Raw genomic sequence first — 13,834 nt, 5'->3', positions numbered from 1 at the left:
GGGTTCTATTCTAGGTGGCTTTGACCGGGTCCGGTTGTATTCTAGGTGGCTTTGACCAGGTCGGGTTGTATTCTAGGTGGCTTTGACCAGGTCGGGTTGTAGTCTAGGTGGCTTTGACCAGGTCGGGTTGTAGTCTAGGTGGCTTTGACCAGGTCGGGTTGTATTCTAGGTGGCTTTGACCAGGTCGGGTTGTATTCTAGGTGGCTTTGACCAGGTCGGGTTGTATTCTAGGTGGTTTTGACCAGGTCGGGTTGTATTCTAGGTGGGTTTGACCAGGTCGGGTTGTATTCTAGGTGGTTTTGACCAGATCGAGTTGTATTCTAGGTGGGTTTGACCAGATCGAGTTGTATTCTAAGTGGGTTTGACCGGGTCGAGTTGTATTCTAGGTGGGTTTGACCGGGTCGAGTTGTATTCTAGGTGGGTTTGACCGGGTCGAGTTGTATTCTAGGTGGGTTTGACCGGGTCGAGCTGTATTCTAGGTGGGTTTGACCGGGTCGAGCTGTATTCTAGGTGGGTTTGACCGGGTCGAGCTGTATTCTAGGTGGGTTTGACCGGGTCGAGCTGTATTCTAGGTGGTTTTGACCGGGTCGAGTTGTATTCTAGGTGGTTTTGACCGGGTCGAGTTGTATTCTAGGTGGTTTTGACCGGGTCGAGTTGTATTCTAGGTGGTTTTGACCGGGTCGAGTTGTATTCTAGGTGGTTTTGACCGGGTCGAGCTGTATTCTAGGTGGGTTTGTCCAGGTCGAGCTGTATTCTAGGTGGGTTTGACCAGGTCGAGTTGTATTCTAGGTGGTTTTGACCAGGTCGAGGTGTATTCTAGGTGGTTTTGACAAGGTTGAGTTGTATTCTAGGTGGTTTTGACCAGGTCGAGTTGTATTCTAGGTGGTTTTGACCAGGTCGTAGACGTGGATGTGGAAGTCGTCGTCGTATTTGATGTAGTAGACGGAGGGCTTGGCGGGAACCTGGTAGATAACCAGCCCCGTCCTCTTCACACCCTTATCAGTGACGTACTCCACCTGCTTACCCACAAGGCTCTCTGTCTCCTCGCCTGGCTTCCTGTCCGCAGGCAGCAGGTGTTTGTTCTCTGGGAAACGAGAGAAAAATAAAGGAGGAAAAAAGATATGCATATGCTGTCTGCCGTTTTACTTCACATACCAGAACAAATACTTCCTCTTCTTTCAGGTCATCTACTCAGCAGCTAGCCACCCAGTTCTCATGCTCTCAACAGACTACAACCATTTCACCCAGTAGCCTCATAAGCCATTCAGCCATTCATGACCTGATTTTGAGTAGTCTTTCTGGATGTATACTTTGATCCCCAGCAGCACCTGCCCAGCATAATCAGACGTGTGTATATATTTTCCTTAGCTTCTCATGTCTAACCAAGCCTTTCATTCAGCTTTACAACAATTACTTCATCCTCAGGTTGTCATAGTACTGTAGAATTGTCTCCCTCCCTGGCCAACCACATGCTGTGCTGTGTGTCCCTATTTCAACAGATACGATATCTGTTAGATAAATCAAACTAACAACCACTCCCTTTACTATGTTAAACTAGGTTTCCCTTAGATCAGCACTAACCAATCCAACAGACCTGTGATTTGTATCAGACCCTCTGTTGCGTCATCTTTTAAGGGTTAAGGTAATTATATGAAGTAAATAAAGGTCTTTCTCACCAGCTTCAGGTAGAATGCGGAGGTCTCCGTCCTTATAGTCGTCCCAGAGCTGGTACATGTAGAGCACAGGGTCCTTCTCGTAGGTGATGTAGTACCAGTTGGTCATGATGGGGGCGCGAGACAGCACCATGCCCCTCCACTCGTTCTTCTCCCCGTCCTCCTTCTCAAACAGGTGCTCCACAGCCTTGCCCACCAGCTCCGGCGCATCGCGCGGCACCTTGATCTTGTTGTTTACTATGGAGGTAAAGAGAAGGAAGCCTGGTCAAGCATACGGAACGCTGCGCTCACTTTTGGTTTCAGATTAAACAGAACGTGACCTATCACGAGACCAGGCTGGTTCCACCAGGCTACTAAAATAGTTATTTAACTTAGGCAGAGAGAAATGGCATTGCTCTTTTTGTGTAGTTTGGGGGTCAGAGGTTCAATGGGGAAACAAACAGCCCTGGGTCCTTTAGATCTGAATGGAATGGATAGGTCCAATCCTTTACAATTCTTCCACATTGACACCGAGTTGACAACACCTTTATCTTGTGGTTTGCTGTACATGAGATTACAATTAGCAATGCCTGGGAAAGGTCACAAGATAATGAAATGGTAGGTCATTAACCTAGGGATAAGGAGAGCAAGGGGGATAATGGCATGCAGGCTTTTATTTACGATGATACTAATCATCAAGGGCCTTGACAAGATGAATCTGTTGTGTACATACTGACCTGGAACAAAGACCAGCACACACTGTAGTTCTTTGTGTTTTCTACGTATTTGCTTTGCCTATAAACCTGGTGGTCATTCCAGGTCGAGAATTGCTTCTCTCAATACCAATGTGCTTAAATCAAAGCTTCAACATACTCAAATAGTAGGTGAACCCACCGACTTTCTCTGTTAAAACCTGCAGGTTGGACACCCGCTCGTCTTTGAACAGCTCGATGCCATAGACGCAGTCGAAGCCGTCGTATTTGACCATGTACAGGGAGGTGTTGACGGTGAGGCGCTCCAGCACTGTGCCTTTCCACTTGGTCAGGTTGCCCTTCTCCCTCCAGTTGTGCTCAATCCGCAGACCCAGCAGGTTGTTGGGGTCTGGGGTCGACGACAGAGACAAACCCGAACTCTCACTCAGCTCGCCGCTGCTACGCTTTCTGAGGGAAGAATATAGGTGTAAAATAAGTTTTTTTTTTTTTTTGAATAAGGTTTAGGTTCAAGCAAAACAGGAAAAAACAATTTTTTATTTTTATTTTACATTTACATTTTAGTCATTTAGCAGACGCTCTTATCCAGAGCGACTTACAGTTAGTGAGTACATACATAATTTTTTTATTTTATTTTCATACTGGCCCCCCGTGGGAATCGAACCCACAACCCTGGCGTTGCAAACGCCATGCTCTACCAACTGAGCTACATCCCTGTATTTCACCTTTATTTAACCAGGTAAGCCAGTTGAGAACAAGTTCTCATTTACAACTGCGACCTGGCCAAGATAAAGCAAAGCAGTGCGATAAAAACAACAACACAGAGTTACATATGGGATAAACAAAACGTACAGTCAATAACACAATAGAAATACCCAAAACAGTACTCAAATATCAGTGAAATAACCAATAACAGGTGTTCAACCTACCTGCCCCTTTTCTTGGACATATTTCCAGAAATTCACACAATCCTGTGGGTAGAGACCAAAGAGAGTGTATTATTTCAATGCAAAACATTTAATAATGTAGCGAACGGTGGGGCAGGAAAGCGAACCCAGGTCGCTGGCTCATATGGTGAGGATCACTACGTTGCACCCTCAGAACGGGAAGGCACGTCCCCGTGCTTCGACAACTCATCCCCCTCACACATCTGGGCCGTGAGTGCCGATGGCCTCACAGCCGCCACTTCTGACACCAGTGTAGCAAACGGCGGGGCAGGGAAGCGAACCCGGGTCGCTGGCGTGAAAGGCAAACACCCTGCGCATCGTGCCAATAGGGTTCACCCACTTGGTCGGAATAGTAATGTGGCTCATATACCAAGGATCGCTAACATAATCTCAATCTGGAGAAACTGACTTGATACAATTGTATTAAGTGTAGGCTAATTATGAATGAGCGTTTCACTATATTGATAACACATGGACTGTGTTTTGAGAAGCAGAAATACCTATATTCAAATTACAAATGTTAGAAGGCACATTTATCTGGGGACATGCAATCTGCCACTCATAACAAGATAGCCTGTTACAGCGTTATCATAATTAATTATGGCTACGTAAATTATCTTATCCCCCACAAGCAATAAACCCACACCCACCAGTGTACAAGTACTGGCCAGGATTGGCTATTTTGCACAGGTAGCCCTAGTTTCCCGCCAGTAAGACCACAGGCGTTGTTACAATGGTTGCGTTTACGCAGGCAGCCCAATTCTGATATTTTTCGCACTAATTGGTGTTATGACCAATTAAATCAGCTCTAAAAAATATCTGATGTGATTGGTCAAAAATATCATAATTGGGCTGCCTGTGTAAACGCAGCTTAACCTCTACGGGATTGGTGTCCCGTATACGGGACGGTTGAGCTAACGTGCACTAATGTGATTAGCATGACTGTTGTAAGTAACAGCAAACTTTCCAGGACATAGACATGTCTCATATGGACAGAAAGCTTAAACTCTTGTTAATCTAACTGCACTGTCCAATTTACAGTAGCTATTACAGTGAAAAAATACCATGCTATTGTTTGAGGAGAGTGCACAACAACAAAAAACGTATCACGGCAACTGGTTTGATACATTCACCTCTGAAGGTAAATAACGTACTTACATTCAGTAATCTTGCTCTGATTTGTCATTCATCCTAAGGGTCCCAGAGATAAACTGTAGCATAGTTTTGTTTGATAAAATCCATTTTTATATTCAGATGTAGGAACTGGGTTCTACAGTTTGAACCCCTGCTGTCTCTGGCTCCACACCCACCCCGCCCGACCATCTAGATGTGTGAAAGTCAGTGTATAAGCTAATGATTCATCATGTATGACATTCCTGGGAGTGTGTAAACTTACATTTTGTATTACCATACCATTGTTGTATGTTCTCTATAGTTATGTCCTTCAAAATGGGCTCCTGAGTGGCGCAGCGGTCTAAGGCACTGCATCTCAGTGCTTGAGGCGTCACTACAGACCCCTGGTTCGATTCCAGGCTGTATCACAACCGGCCGTGATTGGGAGTCCCATAGGGCGGCGCACAATTGGCCCAGCGTCGTCTGGGTTTGGCCGGTGTAGGCCATCATTGTAAATAAGAATTTGTTCTTAACTGACTTGCCTAGTTAAATAAAAATAAATAAAAATGTATCAATTGGCACATTTGGGCAGACTTGATAGAAAATAGTCCAGTATTGCAACACTTCACTGGATCAATCTAAAACTTTGCACACACTGTCGCCACCTAGTGGCCAAAATCTAAACTGCAATATTATATTGTGGCCTCTCTCTTACATTTCAAAGATGATAAAAACATTAATTTCACATTTCCACAAACTTCAAAGTGTTCCCTTTCAAATGGTATCAAGACTATGCATATCCTTGCTTCAGGTCCTGAGCTACAGTCAGTTAGATTTGGGTATGTCATTTTAGGCGAAAATTGAAAAAAAGGGTCCGATCCTTAAGAGGTTTTAAGTAGCCCTACCGGATGTCAACAAACAACGTCGCCCTCTCCCTCAGTGCAATTGTCTGTGAAATCATGTAATTTCGTTGCGACCACGTTTCGTAAGATTGCAGCAATTTCATATTTCTGGACAAGCCAGAGATATTCCTGGCTACAACATCAAGGTGTAAGCATGCCTGTAAGCAGAGGTGTAGGCCTAGCCTTTCGCAATCGTAATTGCGTTCAGATGTTGCCAATTGTTTTTCAAAGACCCGCGTGCCTATTTGCGCAAAGCGAAACCAATAATAGAACACCCAACGTCATGTAATCATGTTCGGTAATTTTGTGCCATAAAACTGACCACTGGTCTACAGTAAAACGACAAACTGTGTTGTCATTTGCATTACAATAAATAGCATAGACAAAATTGACACACTGGAGGGATTGAAATACATTATTATGTAGTATAGTAACACGATTATCAAAGTAGAACGCATATTTAGACAAACAGAGAGTTACCTGGCCCCTATTTTCATATCTACTTCCCTCTGCTGAGCAGAATCCACCTCAAGAAGGCTACAAGGAAACAGTCTGACTATGGGAACTACAACTACCAAGATAGGTTTATGACTAAACTCTGTAAAAGCGGTGTCCTTCGCAAAGGCCACTGGGAGTTGGTGTCCATCACGTCAATCACCACAATAAAGCCATGAAAATAGATTGGATTTTGTAACTCACAAAGGAGCAAAAATAACGCTCTTTAGCGGAGCTGTACAGTGTGGCTTTGGCAAGCAATTAAATATTCAGTGTGTAGTCCTGTCTATTTCAGGAAAACGGAATTAACATCAAAAGTGTCCATTTTGTTTTGCCTATCCGGTAGTAAGCTTGTTGGCCAATCATGTAGGTTGAACTACATTTCCCACAATGCAATACATTTTGCATTGGGGGTTACGTAAATTCCTTTACAGCATGACATGTATTTTTCCCTTAGCCCATACTTTCTTTGTCCTGCTATTCGACTGTAGGCCAATATGAATTGCTATGCCTGCTTTAGGAACTAGATTTTTACATAGTCTAGACCTACAATGTGTGAGTACTTCTGTAGAATAGATGCATTGCATGTTTATATAGATATAAAATACAATAATATATAATATTGGCTACTAATAATAACAAAGTTAGTGATTATAAAATGGATCAATGTTGAATCAAGGCTTGGAAGTGGTAGTGTGAATGAGTCGACCAGGTGTTATTTGCAAGAAGGCGGAGGCACACAACACACACACACACACACACACACACACACACACACACACACACACACACACACACACACACACACACACACACACACACATATACACACATAGCCTTAGGAAGTAGTTTGGAAGACACTGCTAATACAGGCCTAGTAAAGGTCCATTGCACTACTTTTGTGAATTGTTTTTAGCTACATGTATTTGAGTGTTTACCAGCATTTGTAACTTGAGTCTGATAATTATCTGTACAAAACAGTTAAACTGATAATACTTGAGGAATATAAACATACTTGCTTGATATACACTACCGGTCAAAAGTTTTAGAACACCTACTCATTGATGACCTCATGAAGCTGGTTGAGAGAATGCCAAGAGTATGCAAAGCTGTCATCAAGGCAAAGGGTGGCTATTTGAAGAATCTCAAATATAAAATATATTTTGATTTGTTTAACACTTTTTTGGTTACTACATGATTCAATATGTGTTATTTCATAGTGTTGATGTCTTCACTATTATTCTTCAATGTAGAAAATAGTAAAAAATAAAGAAAATCCCTTGAATGAGTAGGTGTTCTAAAACTTTTGACCAGTAGTGTATGTTTTCCAGTTTCTTGAAATACTTTGCAAATGCAACTTATTTCTATGTGAAAACTGAAATGGTCTATTCATTCCTTTTCCATTTTAGTAGATGCTCTTATCCAGAGCAACTTACAGTAGTGAGTGCATACATTTTCCATACTGGTCCCCCATGGGAATCGAACCCACTCCCCTGGCATTGCAAGCGCTATGCTCTTCCAACTGGGCCACATCATCACATCAAATCATCACAAACCACTTGATGTCTCAATGTACTCAATTACTGTATTGTGCATAGTTTTTCTTAATGGAAATGGAAAGTCTACAGGTTCAAACCTAGATGACCAGCCTATGTACGATACATTAATTGTGGTCCTCTGTAGCTCAGCTGGTAGAGCACGGCGCTTGTAACGCCAAGGTAGTGGGTTCGATCCCCGGGACCACCCATACACGAAAAATGTATGCACGCATGACTGTAAGTCGCTTTGGATAAAAGCGTCTGCTAAATGGCATATTATTATTATTATTAATGTACATTTACGTTTTGTAAGGATGGTAAATTAATACTGCACAAAAAGTGGTCGTTTTCCATGTTATTTGATCAAGAAAAATATTTAATTTGATGTGGAGGTTGTGTCTTTGCCCATAACTGTTCTGATTTTCCAGGGGGTGCTACTTCCCACGGCAATGCACACACACACACACACACACACACACACACACACACACACACACACACACACACACACACAAACACAAACAGGCTGCAAGAGTACCTAGCCAACTAAAATCAATCTCTGTCTGTCTGTCTGTCTCTCTCTCTCTCTCTCTCTCTCTCTCTCTCTCTCTCTCTCTCTCTCTCTCTCTCGCTCTCTCTCGCTCTCTCTCTCTCTCTGTCCCAGACTGCTGTGTCACTGTACATAATGAACTAGAGGTACAGACTGTAATCACTAAAAGACACTGCTACCTGCTGTGGGGAGTGATGGGAATAAGAAGGAGTCTCAATGGATGTGATCAGTCATGCTGTCCTCTAAACCGAAATGCCAGTTTTAAACACTAGATGTCAGCCACAGTCTCTCTGTCACAGCAGACCATTCATAATGAGCTGACTTGGACAGACTTGGTGGAAAAGGTACTTAATTGTCATATTTGAGTAAAAGTAAAGATACCTTAATAGAAATTGACTCAAGTAAATGTGAAAGTCACCCAGTAAAATACTACTTGACTAAAAGTCTCTGGTATCTGGTTTTAAATGTACTTAAGTACAGTGGTGGAAAAAGTAGTACATTGTCATACTTGATGACAATTTACAGAGTATGACATCATTTACAAATGCACCATTTGTGTTTAGTGAGTCCACCAGATCAGTAGGCAGTAGGGATGACAACGCTTTATATTATTAGGAGCGTGAATTGGACCATATCGCTGTCCTGCCTGAGCATTAGAAATGTAACGAGTAAAAAGTACATATTTTCTTTGGGAATGTAGTGGAGTAAAAGTAAAAGTTGTCAAAATAGTAAAGTAAAGTACAGATACCACTCAAAAAAATGACTGAAGTAGTACTTTAAAGTATTTTTACTTAAGTACTTTACACCACTGACTAACTGTACAAAGCAAATGATTGAGCATTTCAGAGGGCTTCTCTGACAACCTATCCTCTATACCAGCTCTGAATACATCTCTTAGTCCCGCAGTGGCGTATCTGTGTGCGTCAGACTTCTTAATCAACTTCACCTTTAGTGTTTGAACTATTCAGTCAGAAATCACCGGCCCATCAACTTAAGGACTGGCGAAACTAATTTGTCTCCACTTAGTGACACCAAGCCTTTGAATCGACTTTGTGAAGAATTTATTTAACCACTCCCCCAAGGCTCTTTATAAATCCTCTTCTGTCTTGGACAAGGAACTTCTTAAGAGTTTACTTCAAAGATAACTTCATTAAATGTAGTTGTTGTACCCTAGAATACTGGAGCTGGCAGACACCTAAAGCCCACAACAGGGGGGTTTAAGGCAAAGGGTGGCTACTTTGAAGAATCTAAAATCTAAAATATATTTTGATTTGTTTAACACTTTTTTGATTACTACATGATTCCATATGTGTTATTTCATAGTTTTGATGTCTTCATTATTATTCTATAATATAGAAAATAGTAAAAATAAAGAAAAACCCTTAAATGAGTAGGTGTGTCCAAACTTTTGACTGATACTGTACGTGTTTGTGAGAGTCTCACCTTTCCACAGATGGGAAGCCCAAAACTAGGGCTAGTGTGTAGTCCAAACTGTTCAGATGCTATAGACAGAAGTTGGCAGATCGGCTGTACCGACTTCAGACGAGTCCCAAGAAGCTTTTGGGGGTCGTAGAGCAAAACGGAGAACACCATTGTGTTCGTGAGAGTCTCATATTTCCATAGAGGGGTCATAGGGGTCATAACCATTCAGTCTCTACTGGTGATTTTGTGAGAAGACCAATTTTCAGGATGTCTCATGATCTGACAAACACTGCTCTAGCTCTGTCACCTTTCACCGGAGATACGGAAGTGTGACATCGGCGGATGTGGTGGATTGAGAGGCATCCAATGCAAAAAACAGATATCTCTAGCTTAAACGGACAAATTTGTATTGGGATTATTTTTAGTATGCTAATTAGATTTCCGCGGGGTGCTGACATTGACTCTAGGGGGTTTAAACTGTGCAGTACTAGGGCTCTATTCAATCTGTATCACTGAAGCGTTAACTTTGAAGTGTTAAAACACAAGGGAACATTGCCCCTACTTAGTACAAGGAAGCACTGATGTGGCTATGTAGAAATACAGATGATCTAAAGTGTCCTTCCATCTTTGTTCCCTTGATCTGTACTGGTCTTAAAACAAAGGCTAAAACAATGTATAATCTATTTGCGAGGAATGTGCTTTCACTCGTCCAGTTTTTTTAATGCCAGTGCAGTTGGAGGAAAGGAGATGAGGAGATGAAAAGCCACTTTAGACTATTGAGATACACCCGGATGAGTCACCTCTACCATCAGCCTTATCCCATTTCTCTCCCATAATCCACTGTAGTCTGTGCCCTGAGCCCTATTCCAATACTCTTGCTATGCCTCCTTCTTTCTTACCTCCCTGTCTTGAGGTAATCCCTATTCTGACATGAATGGATCTAAGGTCTTGCTTTCACCTCCCTTTCGAGGTTGGATCAGTGATTATGTGGTTATGTGGTAGTCCCACCTAGCTATCTTTAGATGAATGCACTAATTGTTTGTCGCTCTGGATAAGAGCGTCTGCTAAATGACTCAAGTGTAAATGTAAAAATAAAAAAATACTCCACAGAGGGGATGAAGAGATAATTTTTTGAACAGGGATATGGACTGCTGTCTCAGTGGTTTGGATGCCTGTGTGCCTCCGCCTTGGCTCACTCAGCAACAATGGATCTGGCCAGAGAAGCCTGTGGGTCTGGCTAAAGCTGGTGTACAATCCACCCCCTCAGCCATTCATCAACACAGACACAGAACACCCAGAACAACAGAGGGGACTGTTGTTGTATAAGGCTAGAGAGAGACTAAAAGCGTTGTACACAAGGTTATAGGATTTCAATATCATTTTACTTGAGCCCTTTGGCCTACATCCTAATAATGATGTTACAGACATCATAAATAGTCAAGAGCTATAACCCATGTAATATTATGGCAACTGTCATGAGTCATGAATCCTTAGGAAATCTGTTATGTTGATATAATGAAACCGTTAGACCGGTAGTCCTTTTGAAAAAGGATTCAAGTAGGCCTAAAGTGCATTTTCTTATGTCAGAAACTGCAACTGTGTTTAGGCCTACTCGAACCGTTTTTCAAAAGGGCTTCCTGTCAGCTGAAGAGCTAGCGCTGCACCAAACACAATGAGTAAAGTGTTACCACAATGTCTTCAGATGTTTACAGTGGAGATGTTCAGCCAGTGTGCGTGGGAGGGAGTTAGAAAGTTAATCTGACAAACTGTATGTGTGGGCCTTGTGTCCTCCTCTCTGACTGTGTACACATCTTTCCTGCTGACCAAGGTTGCCTGTCTACATTCTTGACTGCCTGTCGTTGTCACAGCAACCGAGCAGAAAGCATTGAGCTGAAAAGGCGCTGCTACGTTGTTTCACCAAATAGCTAAAAGTTGCCATGACTAATGGAATAACTTACTTTAAATTTGTAAGAGTGAAGCAGGATGATGACGGTGCTTTTTATTCTGCACACAAAGTCACACACTGCTGTACAGAACAGCTTTAGGTATCCAGGCACTCTTGGGAGGGAAACGGGAGTAAAATACAATTGACTTTTTTATGCTCTTAAGTATTTTACAGTTCATCACGTAAGAGCAAGGATGAACATTTTAACATGTGTTTCCACTCAACACATGATCTCTGGTTGATCATTTGATCAATGAACACCATTATGGTATATTACCAAAAACAGTGCAGTATTCCCTGAACATAGGCCTCATAATATTCACTCTTAATCCAATGGTAATCCAAATTGAGGATCGGGATAAACTGGCAGGCCATGGCTGGGTCACTCGTGTCACTAGCCAACTAAGTTTGGGAACCACTGCTTAAAACCAAGTAGCTTATTGTGATCCCAAAAAGTCTGTGTGGGTGAGGGAAAGTAGCCTTGGAGCCTTGCCTCCATCTCTCTCTCTCTCTCTCTCTCTCTCTCTCTCTCTCTCTCTCTCACTCACTCACTCACTCACTCACTCACTCACTCACTCACTCACTCACTCACTCACTCACTCACTCACTCACTCACTCACACACTCACACTCACACTCACACTCACACTCACACTCACACTCACACTCACACTCACACTCACACTCACACTCACACTCACACTCACACACACACACACACAGAGAGAAACTGCATCCAAATCCCTGGTCTGTCCCACACACAGCCAGGTAACTCTCTCTGCTGCTGTATCTGCTGCTAAGAGGTTCCTCTGGCAGTGGTATCCTAGGAGGGGAGCCTGTGGATGCGTTCTCCCCAGGGGCACGCTGCGAATCTCACCTTTAAAAATACAGTACTCCCGCTCTCCCTCCATCTCACATCTCCAGGTATATGTCAGTTCAATTTTCACTGCAGGAGAGAAGACACTCACTTGCCAAAAGGGTCAGGTAGCATTTTCTGGCGATGAAGCATATGCACGTAGGTGAGACGAGACAGAATTTGTGACAAAAACTTTTCCCTAAGCTCCCAGAATATTTACAATGAACAGAACAATGAACAGAACTTTTTGTTTTATCAAGAACATTGATAACATTTATAAAGCAACACAATATAAACATCAAGCCAGGCCTGGGAGCCACATAAATGAGTTCCTGTTATAGCCGTACTGTCCTGCTGAGAGTGTTGATTGTGGTGTGTGATGAATTACAGAGGGGAAATTATGGTGAAGGAGAAGGGGACATATAGACTCAAGACTGGTCATGTCTATATCCAAGATCACATTGTGTGTGCGTGTGCGCGCGTGTGTGTTTGATTGATTGGTGGTATTATTAGAATCTTGGCTATGCAGATGGGGTATCGTGGCTTGATCACACATGAAAGAACAATTGATTGAGTGTCACATCCTGTTTCCATTGGTAGATAATGAAGTGTGTGTGTGTCTGTGTGTCTAGGAATACTGCTCTGTTTCAGCTGATAGCGGCAGCATGTCCATACGTCAACAAGCTCTCACAGTCTCACTGCAGAGTTAGACGTTTATCCACGTTTATCCAAACATCAAATTTCAAAGTTGCTCCAAACGTCTAATGGATAGGGTTAAAACATTAAGTTTAAGCACTCATTCCAAATGTTAAGGTAAGGGTTAAGATTTGGGATAGGGTTAAAACAAAAAAATTAAAACGAGTCCACACACACACATACATCCAGAGTCATGGGATTATGCCCATCCATCACCCCCGTCCACCACGCCCTAGTAAAACCCAAGACTACTTGATGGTAATAGTGCTCACTATTGTCCCTAGTGGCCGGGTTTGAAGTCATTTCCCGATGTGCTCTGGACATGGATAGACGTCCAATTTTGAAGTCATTCTTGAGCGATCTGCCTGCATATGAAGGAGGCCTTTACAGACCCCTGACTGGACGTTCTACCATGCCTCTATGTGATTCACCATGGTTCACTGTTTATCCAAATAAAGCATTTGGGTGTGTGTGTATGTGTGTGTGTGTGTGTGTGTGTGCAACCGTGCATGTGTGTTTATGCATGTGTGTGTCGGTGCATGTGCATGCCTGTGTGCATGTGTGTGAAATGGTACATTCAAAAATTGGAAATCACCCCAGATGATGAGCTTGCTAGGGCTAAAATTAGAATGTGCTGATTGCTGTTTTCACTGGGTTTAATTAGCGAGTCTATGAGCTATTTTTTAGCCTTAATCACACCTAACCTCACTGTTCCCTTGCAAAGGATGAAATGGCAAATTTAGAGGATGGTGTCTGCTGCACTCTTTTTCTCAGGAGAACTTTCTGTAAGAACCCCAAGACATTTTGTGTTTGAGAGCTGAGTACATTTCAACAGGGTCAGGAAGAGTTTAGTGCTCCCAGTACTCAGGGATGGGTGTACACATGGGACCCCCCCCCCCCCCCCTATTTATTGCCTTACCTCCATTTTTTTAGGGGGTAGATCAGCTTTAATATTTCAGATAGATTGTAATTTCCATCAATGTAATTGTCTGCATCACTTCCAATCCCC

At 42.7% G+C, this 13,834-nt stretch overlaps 1 protein-coding gene across 1 annotated transcript; it reads right to left on the bottom strand.

Annotated features, from left to right (window-relative positions):
- Positions 1-878: 878 nt before the first annotated feature.
- LOC311099251 (spindlin-W-like) lies at positions 879-5,885 on the bottom strand (the record flags this gene model as incomplete). The annotated part of the gene is made up of 5 exons (XM_084139944.1): positions 5,805-5,885; positions 3,292-3,333; positions 2,547-2,812; positions 1,677-1,910; positions 879-1,084 (listed from the first exon to the last, which is right to left on the bottom strand). The coding sequence occupies exons 2-5, from the start codon at positions 3,309-3,311 to the stop codon at positions 879-881; spliced, it is 726 nt and encodes a 241-aa protein (XP_083996070.1). The 5' UTR covers positions 3,312-3,333; positions 5,805-5,885.
- Between the last annotated feature and the right edge of the window lie 7,949 nt (positions 5,886-13,834).

The sequence above is a fragment of the Coregonus lavaretus genome, assembly GCF_964263955.1.
Source record: "Coregonus lavaretus genome assembly, chromosome: 23".
Classification (NCBI taxonomy): domain Eukaryota; kingdom Metazoa; phylum Chordata; class Actinopteri; order Salmoniformes; family Salmonidae; genus Coregonus; species Coregonus lavaretus.
Note: the sequence above shows the minus strand (reverse complement) of the source record. Positions and strands in the feature narration are given on the sequence as shown.